We start from the raw sequence: 19,515 nt of genomic DNA, 5'->3' as shown, positions 1-19,515 counted from the left end.
CGCCCCGGCAGCGCGGTGTTCCGGAGGCACACACGGGAACCGCGACCCGTTTGCCGTGGAGCAGGCAGGGGTCAGTCAGGCTGAAAAACGCACATGAAGAGAAAACTCCCCGGGGAGCTCGCAGGAGACAGGAGTTTCCTTCTGTCTGAACTGTCATTTGTATTCTGAGTGTTGTGTAAGCGTTAAATATTTAGAGCATTGCCCGTAGCGCTCTTGTTTCTCTGTGGGGTTTGGATAAAGCCTGTCTCAGGGTCATGAGAAGAGCTCTCGGGCTGAACCGTTCTCACTTCCCCATCTGAGCCCTCCGAAACGGGCTTAGATCAAAGGCTCGTATAACGTCGGGAGGAGCGGGAAGGGGATCCGGTTGTGTTTGCTCTGTCACTCACAGCTGGGATGCTGCTGCTCCTGCAGGAATTCCGGCTGAACCTCAGTGCTCCCCGTTACAACACTCGCCCCAGTCAATTCCCACCGCAGTTCACGTCTGCTTGGGGAGCCTGTGAGGTGTTACCTTCAACGCTTGACCACATAGAGATGTTTTTGTGCCATAAAGGCCTCTCTTCTTGCAGTTTCAGCTCCCAGCATTGCTGCTGATGGTGCTGGTGGTTTCAGGTGCTGGGACCTCTTAGCGGCTACTCTAGTTGCACATGTGCAACTCAACACAGAGGCTGGAGCAGTGATTATCCTTCCTGCTGGCACCTGAAACCCAAGGAATTTCCAAGCCCACGTTGGGCATCTGCCCAATGTGTTGGCTGTGGCCCTGGGTGGCTCCCCAAAAAGCATTGGCCACATGAGGTGAAACCAACTCTCCTGAGCTAATTACTCTTTTCCTAGCACTGTTGCCTGATGGTTTAAAAGTCACAGCTGATCTACTTTTCTGACCAGCAGCAGAGTATCTTGAGTCATTTAGACTTAAAGATTTAAGGGCGGGCTTGTTTCCCTGTATCTAAATCTGAGTTAAGGGGACAGAAAGGTGTTTTTTAGTTTCTACTTTAATGGAGTAAGCCATGAGGGGGAGGCTGTACGTGCCCATGTGTGCCTGGAAGCCTGTTCTGCTGTACTTTGGCGCTAGCATAAAGAAATTGTGCCCTCTCAGGAGGGCACAGGAGGACACGTGTGCCCTTATTCTCCAGTTCTCCAGCACGAAACTCCCCTTTTAGTTCCCCTCCCTGCCCAAAGCATGACCTATTCATTGCAGAGCTACAAAAGCCTGGCCTCATCTCACTGCGTTTGGCTCATCTTCCTGCTGCACGGGCACAGCAGTACATGGGTGGGCGACCTCATTTGGAGGTTGATTTCATTATAGATCAAGTGTGTTCCTCCCCTCACATATCTCATGGTTATCTTCATCCCTGATGAGGACTTCTTAATTAAAGCATGAACAATTTGTGATGGAACAGCATCTTCCAAAGAATTTTCTTTCTGGGTGCACAGATGCATTGTTCTCCAGAGGCCAGGCTGGTCATCTGTTAATTTAAAATTGAGGTTTGATTGCTGCATCCTGCTGTAGGTGCTGGTCACCTTTCTAGGCAGCATAGCCAGAATCATGATTTACAGCCTGGTTACAGATTTGGCTGTGTTTGCATAAAGCACTGACAGAACTAAAGTGGTGCCACTGGGGTGTTGGGACCACTAACGTGTTTTTGCAGCTCTCCAGAGCATCTCCCCATGGTTATGAATGATTGTTTGGACATCTCTGCTTTAGAAGGTGGACAAGCACTGACTGATGTGTTGTCTAAGGAGCAGCAGGCAGCCAGCCTGCGGTGACAGGCTCAGAGAAACTTCATAAATCACAAGATTTTATGATATATAGTGAAAGAACGTGGTCAAACTCATGGGTTGTTGCCCTGGGCTCATGAAGACCGAGATCTGAACACAGATGCTGAACATCATTTCCAGTGATCTGAACTCCTCCTCAGCCTCCACATGCTATTAAAGCAGTGCCTGAGTGACAGTCTCTGTCACCGACCTGATGTGTTGCCAGGGACCTTCGGAAAGAACCTGTTTCTCCTCAGCTCCCATTGCCTTCCTGCTGTCACTTGCTCACAGTGACTGGAAGAATAGAGGTTTAACCAGCTTCATGGCACTTCCCACGGCTGTATGTGGGTGCTAAAAGCAGACTCTAAGCACTGAAATTGGTCACCCCGATGCTGTTTGCCAGTTGGCACAGCAACTTCTCTGGATCTAGAGGCCAAAGAGCACAGCCCCCTCAAGGCTGGTGTGCCGTGGCCACAGGGAAAAAGGGATAAAGGGCTCCATCTAAGCATGCAACACTGGGAAGGGTCTGAGCTCTTGCTCAGTGGCCCAGTTTACAACAGGGAGAGCCAGAGCCAACTCACCACACTCACTTCTAGTTCTGCAGCTGTGAAGCAGAAGCAAACAGCAAAGTGGCTTGTACCATATCATTAAATGAAGAGGTCTAAGCCTTATTAACATTTTTTGGGCTTCCAAGGAAGAATGCTATTGTCTTTGCTGTGCTTCTGACAGGGTAGCGGCGAAAGAACTTGGACGTTTTTCAGGCCTGTGTGGGAAGGCAGAACAAACACCGTGTATCTCAAATATCACCAAGCTTCCCAAAGCTGATGTGGGACCATGTGGGCCTTGCCCAGGCCCCGGATGCCAAGACAGAGTTCAGATGGGGGCCACATCTTGCTATTCTGAATCCATGGTTTTGACTGAAGTGCTGTATGTAGGGAGAGAGCTGCGAGTACCTGTATCTCCTATGTGTGACCCACACTGAGCTCATCCCCTCCGTCAGAAGCATGGGTCTCACCCAGGCTGGGCTGTTTCAATCAGGCAGATGTGGATCTTAAGTTCCTCCCCAGTCTTTTTCCTGCATTTGTACAAGTGGGACCAATTTGGGAAAGCTGATGAATCGGAATGAACGAGTACCACTGTAATTCACACGTCACAGTCAACATGCACCTGCCAAATAAAAGCATCAGAAAGGTTTTTATCGGCCTAAATATTGAAACCAAATTTTATTTTTTGAAAATGACATTACACACATCTTGCAAATGTACATTTAGATGAGAAAACAATGAGTAACAAATATTGAGAGCAAAGCTATAAAGTGGACAGGTTCTCTGCTGCATGGCATTGCATTACAAGAATACTCAGACCTGGGATGGTTATTACAAGTAGTAAAAACAGTTCACAACACCTCACAAAAATGGATTTTTTTTCCCTAGAAAGTCAAATCTTCTAACAAAAGGAAATTCTGTTAAGGGAGCAGAGGTGTGGGGGATAGATGTGTGGATCTAGGGACATTTTGTGGTCTTGGGGCAGGGCTTTGTGAGGGGGTTTTAAGTCTATTTCTTCCAAAATCTATCTGTGAGAGTGACCCCCTCTTTTCCAAGACTTGGACCATTTTCTGTCCTCCATTGCCAACAGAGCCACAGCTCATGAACTGTAAGTCCTGTGTACTCAACTCAGAGCTTGGGAGCGTGCAGAAGGAGCTGCCTACAGAACCCCTAACAACGTAAATCCCATACACCATCCCCACCGCCTTCTGCTGCGTATCCCGGAAAATCAAAGTGTGCAAACTCCGCAATCAGGGGCCATGGGACTGGTCCCATGTAGAACAACCAGGCGGGGAAGCCACGGCCGATACACCATGTGCCACCTGCCTCGGCTGCCACGGATCAGCCAGGTCTCATCGTTCAGCAGTGACACAAACTTCCAAAGATGCAACTGGTTCCCCAGTCCAAGCAGAGGCAACAGATGAGTGATCTCCATCTGTTCCACCTTGAAAGTTAGAGTCTAATCAAGTGCCAAGGCAAGGCGCTGTGAGAAATAAGTTCCCCGAGAGAACCTGTTGAGAACTGCTTTTCAAACCTCGTCGTAGATCATTTTATTTATGCCCAAATCTGTACTTTACAACCACGAGAGAGACAAAGACAGAATAAGAGAGAGGGAGAGAGAGAGAATCTTTCCAGGAGGAAAGGAAGAGCTAATTAAGAGAAGAGAGGTACAGGACCATGCATTTACTCTCAAAAGCTTGTTCACGAGCAAGCTACCATTTCTAACACTACAACCACTCATCTACATCTGTTTGCTAAGTAACTGAGTTCTACCTACAACTAGGGAGCAGGAGGGGGTTTCTTCTTTTCTTCCCCCTCCCTTTAAAACGTCAATAAAAATGTTTTCTGTACAAGTTGAATGGCACAAAAGGTGGTTAAAATGCTAAATAACTCACCACAAATGGAGAATGCAAAATCAGTTCAAAACATGCATGGACTGTGTACAGGTAAGCAAGGAATCATTGGCATAAAGCTGCAATATATTACAAGATGATACAGTCGAGATCTTCTGGAATAACCTCTGCTTGTTCTGTCCCTTTAAGCGAACTCCACACAAAAGTTCTGTGTAAAGGGAACTCAAGGTATGTATCCAAACAGAAAGTTAACTATGGGCAACATTACTTGTCTGAAGAGAAAAGCATTTCCCCTCCCCTTCCACGCACTCCCCCAAGGTACAAAAGTCAACACGATGAGCGTTGCTGCAGGCTTGCCAAACAGAAAGGTTAAAGAGATCTGTTCTAGGAGAACAAAAGCACCATTTAAATTAATAGCTCTTTGTACAATGTCATTAAATACCTTATCATTTAAGCAAAAACAATCTGAAATTTATCAATCCCAACAAAGTAACCACCGAACCCTCACCACCCACATGTCCTCCAAGGTTATGTACACAGAGTTTAAAGTATACCAGCTAAACTTTAAACCCAGCTGCCCCTCCGAGCCCCCACCCACTGAGTGACAATAGAAAATACATCGTGGCCTCTCAGTTATACTATATTGCAGCTTTGTAAGTAATGATGAATGACCTAAGACAGTAATCCACGATCAGGTTCCAGTTCAGCTGCATATCTCCCTCCCTCAACACAACTTGTTGGCAGAGCGGCAGCTCGGAGAGAGCCGCATGGCTGCAGGCAGGTCGCGCTCCTCCCAGAAGAGTGGTGTGAAGAGCTCAGGCTCATGTGATGAGAGCCACTAACCCAGCTTGTGGTTGTATTGTCATTAAGAAAACAGGCAAAGGCTAGTAACAGCAAAGTCAGCACACTGATACTCCCGTCCTCTGCTTCTAGACTAGACGGTGTCGTAACACAGAGTATCATGGAGGGGAATGTGTCGTCGTTTCAGAGCCTAGAAGGAGACTTGGCTAGACAGGTTTCCTCTTTCTAAAAGACCCTAGGTGTCTTCTAACTTGAGAATCGCAGCTGTACTAGTACTGCCACAGTGATAAAGCTGCTTGGGTCACACATCATTTAAATAAGAAGCATATGAACAACAATTTCACATGTCAGAATTCAGCACGTAATTATAACTCACAGGCTTTCTTGTTCTTACATTCAATACTTCTGCTTCACCTTATCTATAAACACCAATTAGCAGTGCAATTAATTCCCTAGACATTCTTCTTTTTAAGGAGACACATCATTAGACATCACACTAAATCTGGAAAAAGCTCTTCTGTTGTAAAGAGAGGAGAAAAGAAAATGGGAAAACCAGCTGTGTGTTCTGCAGCCCTCAGCGACTGTAGGGTCAGCGTGAGAGGGAGACAGAATATCACTACAATTCAATAGCCACCTGCAAAGGGAAGTGAATTAAAACCCATCTGTATCTGCACTGCAATGGCTGGAAGCAGATGGAGAAAAGCAGAAAGCAGCCGTGCTGCAATTTTAAGAAGAAACACAAAAAAAACCCCAAACAAACCCAACAAACGAACAACAAAAACCCTACTAAATGTTTCACAGGGATTCTCTGAAGGTAAAATTCATTTCAGGAACTGGGCCTGGACCCCAGCTCAGGGGCCATTTGGTCCATTACAGACATTTCTCAAGTCTGACTCTGCACATGGGCTTCTCAGAACGTGGGGTTCAGAACCAGGGTTTGGTTCAGGTCCACCCTGACCAAGTGCCACCAACGTGTTTCATTCTAACTGCACGTGCCAGGCAAATCACTTCACTCTGCGACAACCCCACTGTAAATGTGACTCAGTCTCAATTTCCTACATATAACTGTTGCAAAAGGAGATGGAAGAACCAGCTCGGATAAAAATCAAAAGCAGTCGTGAGTTTACAGGAGTCACCTAAAATGAACTGAATCTTCCTTTTTATGCTCAGAGACATTTGATAATATTTTTCTCTAAAACCAAAGCCAACCATAAATCTCTACTCTGCTTGGTCCTAGCTGGGTCTTGAGTAGGAAAATACAGGAAGAAATAGAAATGCTATTTCTAGTGCCATAAACCTGCTGGCCTCAGGGCATGTCTATTGGTAGACTGAAGTGAGAGTAAAGTGAGATAAAGCCAACACTCTTTAATACCAGAAAATATTGAGGAGACCCTAATTTATTAAGGTTCCTTGTTTAATTTTCAATTCTAAATGTTTTAAGATACTTCATCAGAGAAAACTACTTCTGCTTTATCACTGACCATAATAAAACTATACAAAGCATCTCCTATACATAACTTGCTGTTAGAGGTTCATACAAGAGATCACCTTATAGCTGGGGTCAATGAGGTTTTATTCTCTGCAAAGTCTGCAGCTGTCAGCCAGGAAACTGAATCTGCACTTAAGTAATCCATCACATGAGAATTATTGACAGTAATCAATCTTTGAAACAGGAGACCAACCTTGGACCAAATGGATTCAGCTCCCTTAATTACAGAGGAGCTTCTGTCTGTTTAAAGTAGCAGAGGATTAGGTGTATAGCATTTCACTTGTGTTATATTGAGGGAGAGCCTATGGAAACAAAGAGGTGCAGTCTTTATGGAGAGAGAAACCAGCTGTTTTGTCTTCTAGGATTAAATTCACAAGCACTGGAACTCAGCTGAATTTAGAAAAAAGATCTCATGAGAGGAGCAGTGTTAACACATCCCCTTGTTGAGCACGGACTTCCCATTGATTTACTGAATGCAGCAGCTTTCATACGTGGTCAGGCAGCTCATGGACAAGATCAGCAGCAGCCCCTGCACAGCAAACCAAGGCAACCTCCTCCAGGAGGCTTTTCACCCTGCTGCCAGGGTGATGGGATGGGGGAGTCAGAGGTGCCCTCATTGTCTCTTGCACACGCCTGGCAGCTCCCCCATGTGCCAGGCCTGTCTCCTCCAAGCCAGGGCTGCTGATGAGCTCCTAGTTCTGATCTGATCAAGAGGAATAAAACCAAACCACAAGTTGGAGCTGTCACTCAGCAAAGGGCTGGATCATCCCTTTCCCTTTGAGGGAGCCACATGCTGGCAGTAGAGTCAACCGGAGCAGGGGAGGAACTTCAAACCAAGTTCTCCTGCCTGAGGCCAAGAGTGACCTTATTTCCGCCACGGGGAGCAGGACACGCTGCTGTGGCAGATAGCCTGCATCTGCTTAGATACCTGCAGGGGCAATAGCTCTCTCCACTCACAGCCAGGATCCCCTGCTGCTTTTCTGTCCAGAACCAAGCTGCAGACCCTCAGCTAGCCCCAGCCTCCCCTTTTGTTTGTCCCTGGAATTTCTTGGCTTTTGTCTTTTATTATTCCCACACATCAATGGCACTGACATTTCCAGAGCCTCATGCTCTCCTTTCCATTTGATTTTCTGTGAAGCTCAAGCTCATTTCATTGTTCAGTAAATATCTCCTAACAAATGCCCCCTACCATTCCTTTTAGGAACAAGCCTGTTTCCTTGTTTCCCATGACACTGGCCATCATGGCATCTTTCTCTAGTGATGCCAACTTTCTTTCTTTCTTTCAGCTGACAGACTCTAATTACTGCAGAGATTTGTTAATTCTCTTTGGGCATCCTCCTCCTTCAGTTGTTTGAGTGATAAACCATCAGACATAGCAAAACTCTAAACTGGCTCCAGGGTCCTGAGTTACAGTTCATTGAGATACAGAGCAAGAGCCAGAAGAGGCTAGTTCAACTAAGTGCATGAAGCAATGCAACTGAAAGGCAACGCTTTCCCATGTAGCCATCTGGCCATGAACACTTTCTAAACAAGAAAGCTTTCAACAACAGGCCCACTGTTTGCCTGGTGGAGGCCACTGAAATCATTAGACTTATTCATCATTTACAAACACAAGGCTCACAGTTTGAATGGTTGCACGAAATGGCCCCGATATGTACATGTACAAGAGGGGCAGCAGAGGTCTGGATTCAGGCCAGAGGTGGCATCTCCAGATGAGAGAGCTGGGCTGCTGGCAGTGGATGTGGCCTTGCTCTCAGGGGCACTGCTGGCTCCTCCATGGGATTTGGGGAACTAAAAATGATGTGTGTGTCTTTCACCATTTGTAAACAGTGAAGCATTTTTACAGCACAGTTTTGAGAGCCAGAGCTCCTGAGGAGACTTGCCAAAGACAACGGACCATAGTTTGCTTCTGTAAGGTTTACAGACTTTGCCAAGTAATGAATACATCTTAAGAGGAAGCTCTTCCATAGCTCTTTGTATCAGCTTATCTCAAAGCACCTTACAGATGGCGGCTAGTACTGTGATCAGCTCTTTATGTGTTGGGACACCATGGCACAAGGAGAACTGATCTGCAAGAAGTCACACCAAAGACCAATAGCTCTGAAATCCCACTCCTGAATCCACTAGGTTTGATTCTCTTTTGCTAAGCAGCTCATCTATTGGCCTAAAATTGACATCAGTGTTTTTAACCTTCTCTAACAGTGTCCTGAGGGGTGGATAGTGGTCTGTGACCCCAAAGCTCTGCGTTTTCATCTGCAGGGTACTCATACCCTGCCCTGTGGCTGGGATTCGGTCAGAGCAGCTATGCAACAGCACTGCTGAAAACAACCCTTTCCATCCACCCACTTACCAGCTCTGAGCATCTCCCCTCTCCCTATGAAAACGCCAGCCTTCAGACAAACATCAGATGACTAGATGTGCTCCAGAAGAAACAGAACTAAACAAGATGAGGGGTCTATACACATTCTGGCCACAGCCTTTCACCTGGAGGCACCCAGAATGAGAGACACCAGATCTAAAGCCAGGAGCAAAAGAGGAGTGTGAAGAATATTTGAGCAACAGAATCGATAACCGGTGCCCAGAACCCAGCCCAGTTCACTCCACAGTCAGTGAGCAGTAGCTGCACTGTGAGACCCAATACTCAGCTTTCACATTAACAGAGATACCACAGAGGTGCTGCTCCAGTTCATACAGCTGAGACAGAGGCATCAGCCAGAAGAAATCCGTGATTCTGGAGACAGTAGTTTTTGAGAGCTGGTTGAATAAATGTGAGATGAGCTAAATATGTCACAAATCAAAGCCTGTCCTGTCCCCTTTTGTCAAGGGCATTTTTACCTAGACCTTGTTGGGCAAATGCATAGTTTCATTTCTGAAGCCCAAAGCATGCTGGAAGGCACTTAGTCTTAAACTTCTTGGTTTCATTATACCAAGCTGGATCTCTTGTAGGTATCTTGCATAAAGCACTAGTCCTGTGGCATGGACTGATCTCACTCTTTATTTAGATAGACAGAAAAAGATCTTCATCTTGTGCCATCCATTTGCTTCTCACCAGTCCCAAATGCTGCTCCAGCCTGCTCCCATCAGCAAACAGCAAAATAACTTTGAGCCTAAATCACCACCAGAAAAAAACCTGTTTTGTTCTGTCTTGGTCACCATCAGCACCTCGTGTGTGGTGAACACACACCTCTATATAGCTTTTAGCTGGTTGTGGATTGTCTTAGCTTGAGGAGACACTTCCTGGACTAATTTTATGCTGACTTTACTTGGCTATTTTTTCTTTCCTTCTTTCTCTAAAAATGCTTGTCTCTACTACAGTAAAAGACAACTCTCCAGTTGCCTGGAACAGATGTGGGGTACCACTGAAGTCAATGACAAAATACACTCGTGCTCTCACTGCAATAGTCTCATACTGTAAAGTCCACACCACAACCCTGCAGAGAGGATGCAGCTTCCAGGGATGGCTGTCACACAGGGAACAGGGTCTGTGCAGGGATTCAGCAGCAATTTCACCAGGGGTTCTGTGAAGCAGCACGAAGACCAGCACTGACCTCAAAGTCATGAAAAAGTGAACACAAGGTGTCCTAGACAATACCACCAGTATCCATATTCATAAGGAGAAACTAACACTTCATGCCATTATTTCCTATGAAAAATGCCTGGGTATAACACAGCTTTGCTCTCTGCCACAATTCTTAGTCCTACCTCCCTTGTTTCCCCTTCAAGAGGGCTGTCCAAGCAAATGAGAGAGAAATAACAGCCAAACTGTGTGTGCTGTTTTGCGCATGCAGACGTGCGTGTTTAGCTAAATACAAGAGAGATGTGGAAGCTGTTGTCTAAGCAGAATTATTTTTGCTGTTGTCTATGAAAATAACAAGATAAGTGTTTCTAGCTCCTAAGAAGATTGTGAATGATGCACAGATACAGGAAACACAGACAATGGTGGATGAAAGCTATTCCCATCTCCCACTGCAGAGTGGACCAACATCAAACCTTACTACCAAACTCTTTCAAGGTTACTTCAAGGTGTAGAGTCTTGGCTGGCTCTGTAGCTGGTGGAACTGAAACAGCTCCAAATCTTCTAACAGATGAGGCTTTAACCCAGAAACTTCAGGATTATAAATACTTCACAAGTGACAAAAATCCTAAGGCTGAAGATTTTCCTGTATTGCCCTGATCTTCTACAGTCAAGACCATCACTGGAATGTACGAATACTAAATACATCGGTCTATGCTTGTAGGATTGCTCTAATGCTTTCCTAATGACCATATGCCAGGTATATTTACTGTATATGTACATTTGCTATAATATACTGGACACTGAAGAAAGGCAGATTTCAAAGAAACAAAACCCTGCTACTTTCAGAGTCTTTCCAGTTTGTTTTTAAATACTGCATTGTTTTAAAACAAGATACTCTTAGTGATTCAATTAGTCTCTGAAAACACTAAAGGCAGCCTCATGAGGCAAATTAGACAGGGGTTTTATAGCAGAATTAATATTGCAAATCCTCATATCCTGTGGAGTTTTATGTGCTTGTAAAAGTCGGAAGAAAACATAAAAGGTAAACTCTGGAGTACATAGTGGAATTACTGTCATCTGCCCCAGGATCTCATAGGGTCTGGAATTATTACAGTGTATTGAAAGTAATTACCAATTCATTCCAGTGCAGGAAAGCTTCTGACCAAACCCAAGCTTGTATCTTGTGAAAACTCAGCAGAGTAAAGCATGTGCTAAAATTTAAGCATGTTTTTAAGCTCTTTCCTGAATCAGGGCTGTCCTTACATTTAAACAACTATGGTACAATGCCTGTGCATTGTTTCTCTTTGTATTCAAATCTATGTCAGGGATCCTACAAAGCCAAAGATAACTAGTTTTGAATGTAGGTAACATTCCACATGCATTTCTGTACAAGAACTCATGCAATATTGGCATTAATACAGACTTAACTATATGTTACAGCTGAAATGCTCACTGACTTCTCCTACTGCCCCGGCATTTCTACCTAGAAAATTGCTTTTTAACACTTGGGAGTGTGACCTCATACCCTGTTTTCTTTGCGGCTTCTACTGGTTTGAATGGCTATTTTTCCCACTGAACAACTATTTTCTTCTTCTTTTAGGCCTTTGCAAGGTCTCCTAATTCCCTGAAGGAACTGTTGGGCTCCAGCCCCACCCTAGGATGATCCTTGTGCAAACAGAACTCCGCTCCCCAGGGAGCTCTGGCAGGATCAGGTTTTAGCTGTGTCACTAGGTGCAGCTCGGGAAGAAGGCCTCAGTGATTCCTCAGCACGCTCCACCAGGAAGAGCATCCTCAAATACCCAAACACTACTGCGGGAGGAAGGAAAGGAACCACTTCTCAACAGCTACCTCAACAACCATCCATCCAAAGGGTCATGCACTCCTTGGGATCCTGCGGTATCTTACACAAACTGAACTCATGGATACTGGATGAAAACACATCTCACATTCCTTTTCTACCACCATCAGCTCTAGCAGTTCAGTCTGCTTACGGATATCAAGGATTCAGGTTTTCCTGGTGGATCTGTGGTCAGTGTCCCATACTGAATTAGCAAGAGAACCTAGATGTGATTTCATGGCTGGTCTCTTGGTTTAATGGAGACTCAGAGGAAAGGCGGCAGGACATGCTAACCCTGACAGCGACAGGAATGGCCTGTGTCACTCAAGTGACACCGCCTTTGACTGGAGTCCATCATCGCTGACAGGCAGGGTCACGACTACTAGTCAAGGTCCCTGGAAATGCAGAGACTTGGGAAGGGACCCTGAGATTTCCACCAACAGAGGAGAGGGTAAAAGCATGTCAAATTATCCATCCTGCTAAAGCCTTTGCTAAGACAAAAGCTCTGATGAACAATATTGTTAGCATAACCACGGCCTTTGACATCCTTATGCTTAAAACGTCGTATTTTCTCATAACCAGTGTCTACAGTAGCATCCACAGGATTAAACGGCCAAAAAATAGCACCCATAATCAAATCTGCACCCAGAATACTTCAGCACCTTCTGGTAGAGGATCTGAAAGCACTTTACAAATGTTGACCAACATTTGGCCTCACAACCCCCAGTGAGGTAGAACAGTGTTGTCCCTGTAGGGACAGACAGACAGATTGAGGCACAGGGTTACTAAGAGACCTGCTCCCGTTCAGACACTACATTTAGCAACGGCAAGGGCTGCATGAAGGTGTCCTGACTACTGCACCTATGCTTTGTCCACACTACCACCCTTTCCCCCACAAACCTTCAACACGAGCCCTTAGCCTTTGAACCAAAACCAGGATTCTATGTACAATAGGTGAAACGATCCTTTAGCAGTCGCATAGTCAGTTATTCAATTAAAGGAAGTTATTTGTGGGAACAAATGATTTCTTGTGCAAAACTCTGGGTGTAAATGATCATGCACTAAGACTACTGGGTGCAAATTTGGTGCATGATAATAACTCTGACCCCTTGATTACTCCTAATCCTGGCCTCTCTCAGATAAATCTCTTTTTCTAAGTTGCATTAAATGTATCATCACACGAACCTTTAAAGATGCAGCCTGCACAGATTGTTCCATACCAGCAATGCAAGCAAACAAAATGTGGAGTGGCTTTGGGAACAACCCAGCATTCATGTAGCATCAAACATCACAACATTATAATTCATTCTAATCACAAGGGGTTGCAAGACGATAGGGAATAGGTGTATATGCTGAAATATTAAAAAAAAAATAGGCAAATAGAGCAACAAAGAAAGATTTGATTGCACAGATTTCATTTAGGTAAAGTTTCATCGAAAGCTTATTCCATGAGGAAAGGAGGCAATGCCAGCTAGCCTAGGACAAAGCTTCGGCGTAGTAAAAACCACCAGCCCTGCATGAATACATGAACTTTGCATTCTGTAGGAGTCATTGCTGATTAATAAAAGCAAAAGGTTTCTCTAAATACAGTAAGTTCGTTCTTGTCAGATAGAAGAGTTTCTTAAAATACGGGTTTTGAACACCACAAAATCCCATTTGTTATAGAAGGAGAGAATCTGGCCATAGTCAGGAATAGTGAAGTGTAAAAACCCAAATACATAGCCCTAAACATTACAAAAACTATCAAAACATTCAAGACTGTGAATTGACCTTCCCCCCTCCCCCCATGTGTCTGTTCTGGCAGTGATTGCAAGATTTCTACACTGAGTTGTTGGTATTACTGTGCTGCAGTCGTTGGTTGGTTTTTTTGTACATTTTTCTGAATGTGTTTTTTAAACAAAAGAAAATCACCAGCTTCTATACAAAAGAAGGAGCTCGAATCCTTACTCCCAAAACACAGATACAAGGTTTTCCTTTATAAAAAGTGTATTGATTTTTTTTTTGCTATAAAAAGTGACCTGTAGGGTGTCAAACCTGAAAACAAATGTTCACAGTGTTTTCAGTGTTGGCTGTTCACAAGGCATTACTGATACAGAGATAGAGAGATACCATAGGGTAGGTATAACAATTTGTTCCCAGCTAGCAGTACCTTTGGATCCCATGAAAGGTGTTCCATAACTTCACATAACTCAGCTGACTTCCTTTCTTTTTGCTTAATCATAAATAAAATCCCAATATTTGAATCACTATTGTACTGACCTTCCTTAGCATCTTGTGCAATCATCCCTAATCACATCCAAGCTTCTGCTGGCATCTCAAGCATCAAATTGATAAGTCATTTCCCTTCCTGCCCTTCAACAATAAAAACAAGACTAGTTAGTATGCAGGTGCTAAAATCAGGGCTGCAAATGAGGAGCAGGTTTGCTGGCAAATGTTGGCAGTTTGGAGAGGTGGAGGATATTATGTGCTCTACTTGAGCTTGCAAATTCATCAGCAAGCGATCCATTTGCGCACTTCCAGAGGGAGCTACTTTACTACCACTAGGAAATTACACAGTTGCAGCAGAAGAAGAAATAATAGAAGCATATGGGAAATGCACAGGATCATTGGCATATTGGCCCCAAATTTCTCGCAATGTCCATTTTGCACCCCTGTAACTTAGAAGAATGGTATCCCTCTATCTCTATAGACTGGCAGGTGTTGATTTGTGGCACAGAGGATAAATCACAGAAAAAAAATGACATACAACTGTGTGTCCTTTGATTTGAAAGCACCAGTCACCTATCTGCTTATTTTGGCAGAAGTATTCTACTGTATCTTAAACATAGCTTGCAATATGGACATTTAGCTTCGTGTCGCTTTACATGGAATCTCCAAGGGAATCGGAGTCATCCAAAGACAGAGGCAGATACAAGTCCTGTAGGAAGAAAGAAGAAAATGTTAACTCACACCATCAGTTTCCACCTTTGGTCATGCATAAGGAAGCAGTCAAATGGTCCAGTTCTGTGCAGTTCATAGGGGCAGGGAGGAAGATTCATGCACTGGTTACTGGATGGGCTGACCAGTTGCCCAGGTAGCTCAAGGCCAAAACCAAGGCAGGTTACTTGCACAGTACAGCAAGAAGACTGTCCAGTGACAAGTTTGAGAGGATTTTTTTTGTCACTTCTGGATCAATGTGTCCATGACAGTGCATGTGTGCAAGAGCAGGACCTTTCATTAACAGCTCCCTCTGAACCTAAGTCCGCAGTAAAGTGTCTTACCTTGATTTGACAGCTACCCTTAGGACAAACCTCTAGGAAAATCACACATTCCATGATTTAGTGTTTATTTTCAGTCATTTACGATCAGTTATGATCATCTAGATGGGTTAATAAAATAATCCCAAGCTTATGATTTGGATCAAATGCTGAATGTAAAGCTTTTCCAGGTTCCTGTGGGGTAACCATCTTATTCCACTTCCTTCAAGTTCTGGATGGAACTAGGTACACAACCAGCTCAAGGGCTAAGGGTCTCCTTGGACCTTTTTGAGCTCTGACCCACACACAGGTAATAACTGTGAGCACAATGAAGAAAAGCCCACATACACGGAAAGTAAATTCCCAACAATCTTGATAAAATAGGACTCAGTGGTGAACTCAACCTAAGAATTTATCATTTCAGCTTTAGGGGAAAAAAAGTGATTTCATCATAAAGCAGGAAATTGCTTCTGGGAGAAAGACAATGATGCATGAATACTCTGGTAACCTAAAATGCTACATTCATGTTTGCTGATTGGCTTAACTTAGTGGAGAAACTCATAGATGGATTAGCTTTGCCCTCAGCAGTCACCATCTATTACAAATGTTCTAGGGGCTTCACTGGAAAGGTCATAAATCGGCCAGCTGAAAACATAACATAAAGCATTAAAGAAGGTGAGTTTTACTTGTCTTTACCAGGAAGCAAATCCTCATCTCCAAAGTCCTAAATGTGATAGTGTTTGGAAAGCATTTTAGGTTCTTAAAACAGGCAGAAGCAAAGGATGCTTTACAGCATTACTTTTGCTGAGCTATTGTTAAAATTCAGACTATGGGCCAGATTCTGTTCCAAATAATAAATTAATAATCAATCTGGGCCCATTGTGTTAAAATTGGTGCATTTCCTCAGACTTGGACTGAGCAGCTGAGATCAGAGTGAAGTCCTGAGGAACACACAGATTTCGTTTGGATTCAGCTATTTTGTTAAAGGTAGGCAGATAAGGCTGAGTAACTACTACAGCCTCTCCATATGTTGGGATTATTTTAAAGATGTGATATTTGAGAAGCCAAAAGTCCACCTCAGGCTCTCCCAGTACCATTCAACCCCATATCCAAAGGTCTGCAATCCAAAATCTTACATGTTAGAGGTGTAATCCACTGGACTTTCGGGTATTCCTCCCACTGCCTTTTCTGTGCTCTGAATTATCTATGAGGCAGCACAGGTTACTGATCTCTGCTAGGCTGCTGTGCTACCTGGTAGACACCCTGTTTGTTACCAGCAAAAACAGCTACTGCACCAGAACACAGTTAGTTCCCCAGCTGTAAAAATCACTCGGTTCCTGTAAAACAGAGCATGGCCTTAAATAATTAAAACCAAAAAAAAATCCTTGAGAAGCATCATTAAAGTGATGTCTCAGAGCTGCAGTAACATTTGCATTTCTTCTGCTGTTTAATGGACCAGATTTGCCAACACTTAAGGCATTTCAAGAGACGAGGATTTCTATGAAGATCATATCCATTAATAACTTGTGAACTTTCTCTAATAGTGGTACAAGCTCAGGGTTAAGTGATCTCTTCCAATTCATACGATGATCTCCAACACAAATTAGTAACTCCAGTGGAAGAAACAGGCCAATGGTTTGTTGTTCCCCATCTCGCTAGAGCCCACAGTGACAACCCTTTTAGATAATGGGTCGAATTCTCCACTGTTCCAAGGAGTTGTGCTTCCAGAGAACACAGTCATCACTTCAATGTCATACAAATCTGAGTAGACTAAGAAAGAAACAGATGTAGTAAGGTATAAGAAACGTAATACCTTGTGCTTACGGAGGCTCCCTGGGCTGGTTGGTGTGGAGATTGGGGACTGCTTTGATTTGGGTGTAGACAGCTGACTGCTTGAGGTCCCATTTGCTGTCAGAAAACAAGACAGAAGCTAGCAATCAGACAAGCAAGAGGAAGATCTTCTTTCTCCTTTGGGGAGATGGAAGGTATCCAAACATTTAACATAGAAATGCTGTAGTTTGTTCATGTTAGGTAGGAGCTAAAAAACCAAGCAAACACCATGGCTATTCACCCAACTTAAAGCATTCAGCTGTTCAGGGTAATAGACTCTAAAATACAGTGAAATACAAAATATATTGATGGAGTGATATTTTACACTGCAGCTATTCACCAAATTGATCCAAGACACACATCACCAGCAAAACAGAAAGACAAGTTCTGTGTTCTCAAACAGTGTAATGCAATTGAAACCACATGGCATTTAAAGGCATGAGTGGAAACCAGAGGCTGCAAATATCCTGGATCCTACACAAGAAACGTTAGATATCAAATATACACATTACAAATCAGACAAACAGCTGCCTGGAACGCCCTGGATGCAGTTAGCTGTGGCTGGGATTAAATGACCAAAAGAGCCCTTCTGAAGCCCTGGTGTAAGCACAGAGTGACATGTCCCTTTTCACCTCTGTGGGGAGAGGCCAGAGGTGGATCTGGTGTTCCTCCACTGCCTGCATCCCACAGGTGAACATGGTCCATCAGGGGGAGGAACAGGAGAATCACATCAAGTGATAATCCTCTTGCAGAGATCAAAATCTGGCCTTTTGGGTTGCTTTGTTTGTTGTGTTACTTTGAAAAAAGCATAGTTACTCTCCATTAAAAGAAATACATGATTCATTTAAACCAAATGGCTTTTGGAAGGGCTGTTTGGACTAAAAAGTAAATAGTATATTACACAGAAAAAAGAAGGGAAACAAAATGGAATAAGTATAAATAAATCTTTTCCTACCACTGATGTTCTTCGAAGTGAGCTGATGTCTTTGCTAACTGCCAGATGTCACAATATGTATTTCATAAGGATATGCTTACACATAGTGAACTTGGTCATTCATAGGTTGTGTATCAACTCCAGGATACAGACCTTCCTGTTATCAGGGGTTGTAAACACACAGCTCCACCAGCATAAGCAGCATTACTTAAGGGAAGGAAGTTCAAACTCATGCTGGCTGTCTCCAAGTATATTGTCTTTTTTGGCTTTTTCTTTTTGCAGTGCAAGCAGCAGCAAGTCTTAGGAGCATTAAACTACGTATTCCAATCAAGTCTACAGAAAGTGACATTTCCCAAACCTACTCCAGATGTTAACATATACAGCACAAGCCACAAAACTCAACCCCAAATATTTTGACTGTCATTTCCTTAAATAGCAGTAGTGTTGCCAGCCCTCCAGATAACTACACAAATCCCTACCCCTTTTAAAGAAAGCACTTTTAATTGTGTTGATGGTTCACAGAGAGGGAAAAAGACAAGCATATGATGAGCCAAGCTTGTCCTGCTCTCTGAGTGCCCAATGTCTCTCTATACCATTGCTCTAACTGTAAAGGCGTGGGCACAAGAGGATGGATGATTTCAGCATATGGGACTTATGTTTTCAATTATAATAGCTGAATAAGCAAATCAGTTATTTAAAGTTAAGCAAGTAGTTGCATGTCTGGAGGAGACCTAAGAAGAGGACCACAGAGTAAGAAGAAGGTGCGTGAGTGTTGTATTTTTAAGAGCAAACCCAGCACAACTCTTGCATTAATGCCTAGAACAGCCTCATTCCTCTTCTCTGTTACCTTATTCTGAGAAAGAGGGGTGTAGTTAAAGTTCACAGTATCACTGACCCAAATGTAGCGCTCATACATGTGAATTCAAAGTGTAAAGAAATGTACTCTTAGCCATGGGACAAAGGAGGAGCTGCAGGCATATTAAAGAAGCTCAGACTCAACAGATTCATGGTGGTGTGGGCCCTCTGCCTTCACATCTATCATTTCTCTGCAGAAGGCACTACTGGGAAGAGGAGGCTATTCATCACATGTAGCTCTTTCCCCATGACAAATGCACCTCACTGAGGAAACAGGTATTTCTTAAAAGGTGGTAGAAATAATGATTTATAGATGATTGGGGAACAGAGTGACCCTTCATCCCCCATTCCACTCAGATCATTCTTTATTGGTGGGGGGAAAACTAGTTACAGAGAGCCAGAAAATGTTACACACTGGTCCCTGCACGGTGATATGCCACTCTGCTCCTGTTCTACAAAGTGAGCTGCCCTCCAGGTTGGTGGGAAAAAGAGTAGAGTTCACTAACTACGTGCCATATAATGATGGCAGTTCAGAAAACAGAACTTGGTGTCTTTCGTGTGTTTTTTTCACCAAGTGACTGGATTTTCTCTTCAAGAAAATGTGAGGTGCAACAGCACTAATAGAATCTGTGCTAGCTAGAATCCACCTCTGCTAAAATGCCTCTTCCTTCCTTTATTTCCAGTTGCCACTGATCCTGAGGCAGGAAGCAATCCTTCCTAAGATGAAGCATGCCACTTAGCAACTCCACAAAGAAGCCAAGCTTCCCTTCCACAAGCAGGAAGACTGGAAGAACAGCTCACAGTCAGTGAGCAGCAAATAGATGTAATTGCTGCAGGGGAGAACAGATATTCCCTAATACAAT

At 43.8% G+C, this 19,515-nt stretch overlaps 1 protein-coding gene across 1 annotated transcript in view; it reads right to left on the bottom strand.

Moving 5' to 3' along the window:
- Positions 1–14,657: 14,657 nt before the first annotated feature.
- DCX (doublecortin) overlaps positions 14,658–19,515 on the bottom strand; it is a 54,397-nt gene continuing 49,539 nt past the window's right edge. Inside the window, exons 5-6 of the mRNA XM_010016564.1 lie at positions 16,847–16,941; positions 14,658–14,714 (exon numbers count right to left, since the gene is read on the bottom strand). Coding sequence (XP_010014866.1) covers positions 14,658–14,714; positions 16,847–16,941 — 152 coding nt within the window. The remainder of the gene's footprint in view (positions 14,715–16,846; positions 16,942–19,515) is intronic.

This window comes from Nestor notabilis, unplaced genomic scaffold (assembly GCF_000696875.1).
Source record: "Nestor notabilis isolate BGI_N333 unplaced genomic scaffold, ASM69687v1 scaffold23626, whole genome shotgun sequence".
In the NCBI taxonomy this organism is placed as follows: Eukaryota; Metazoa; Chordata; class Aves; order Psittaciformes; family Psittacidae; genus Nestor; species Nestor notabilis.
Note: the sequence above shows the minus strand (reverse complement) of the source record. Positions and strands in the feature narration are given on the sequence as shown.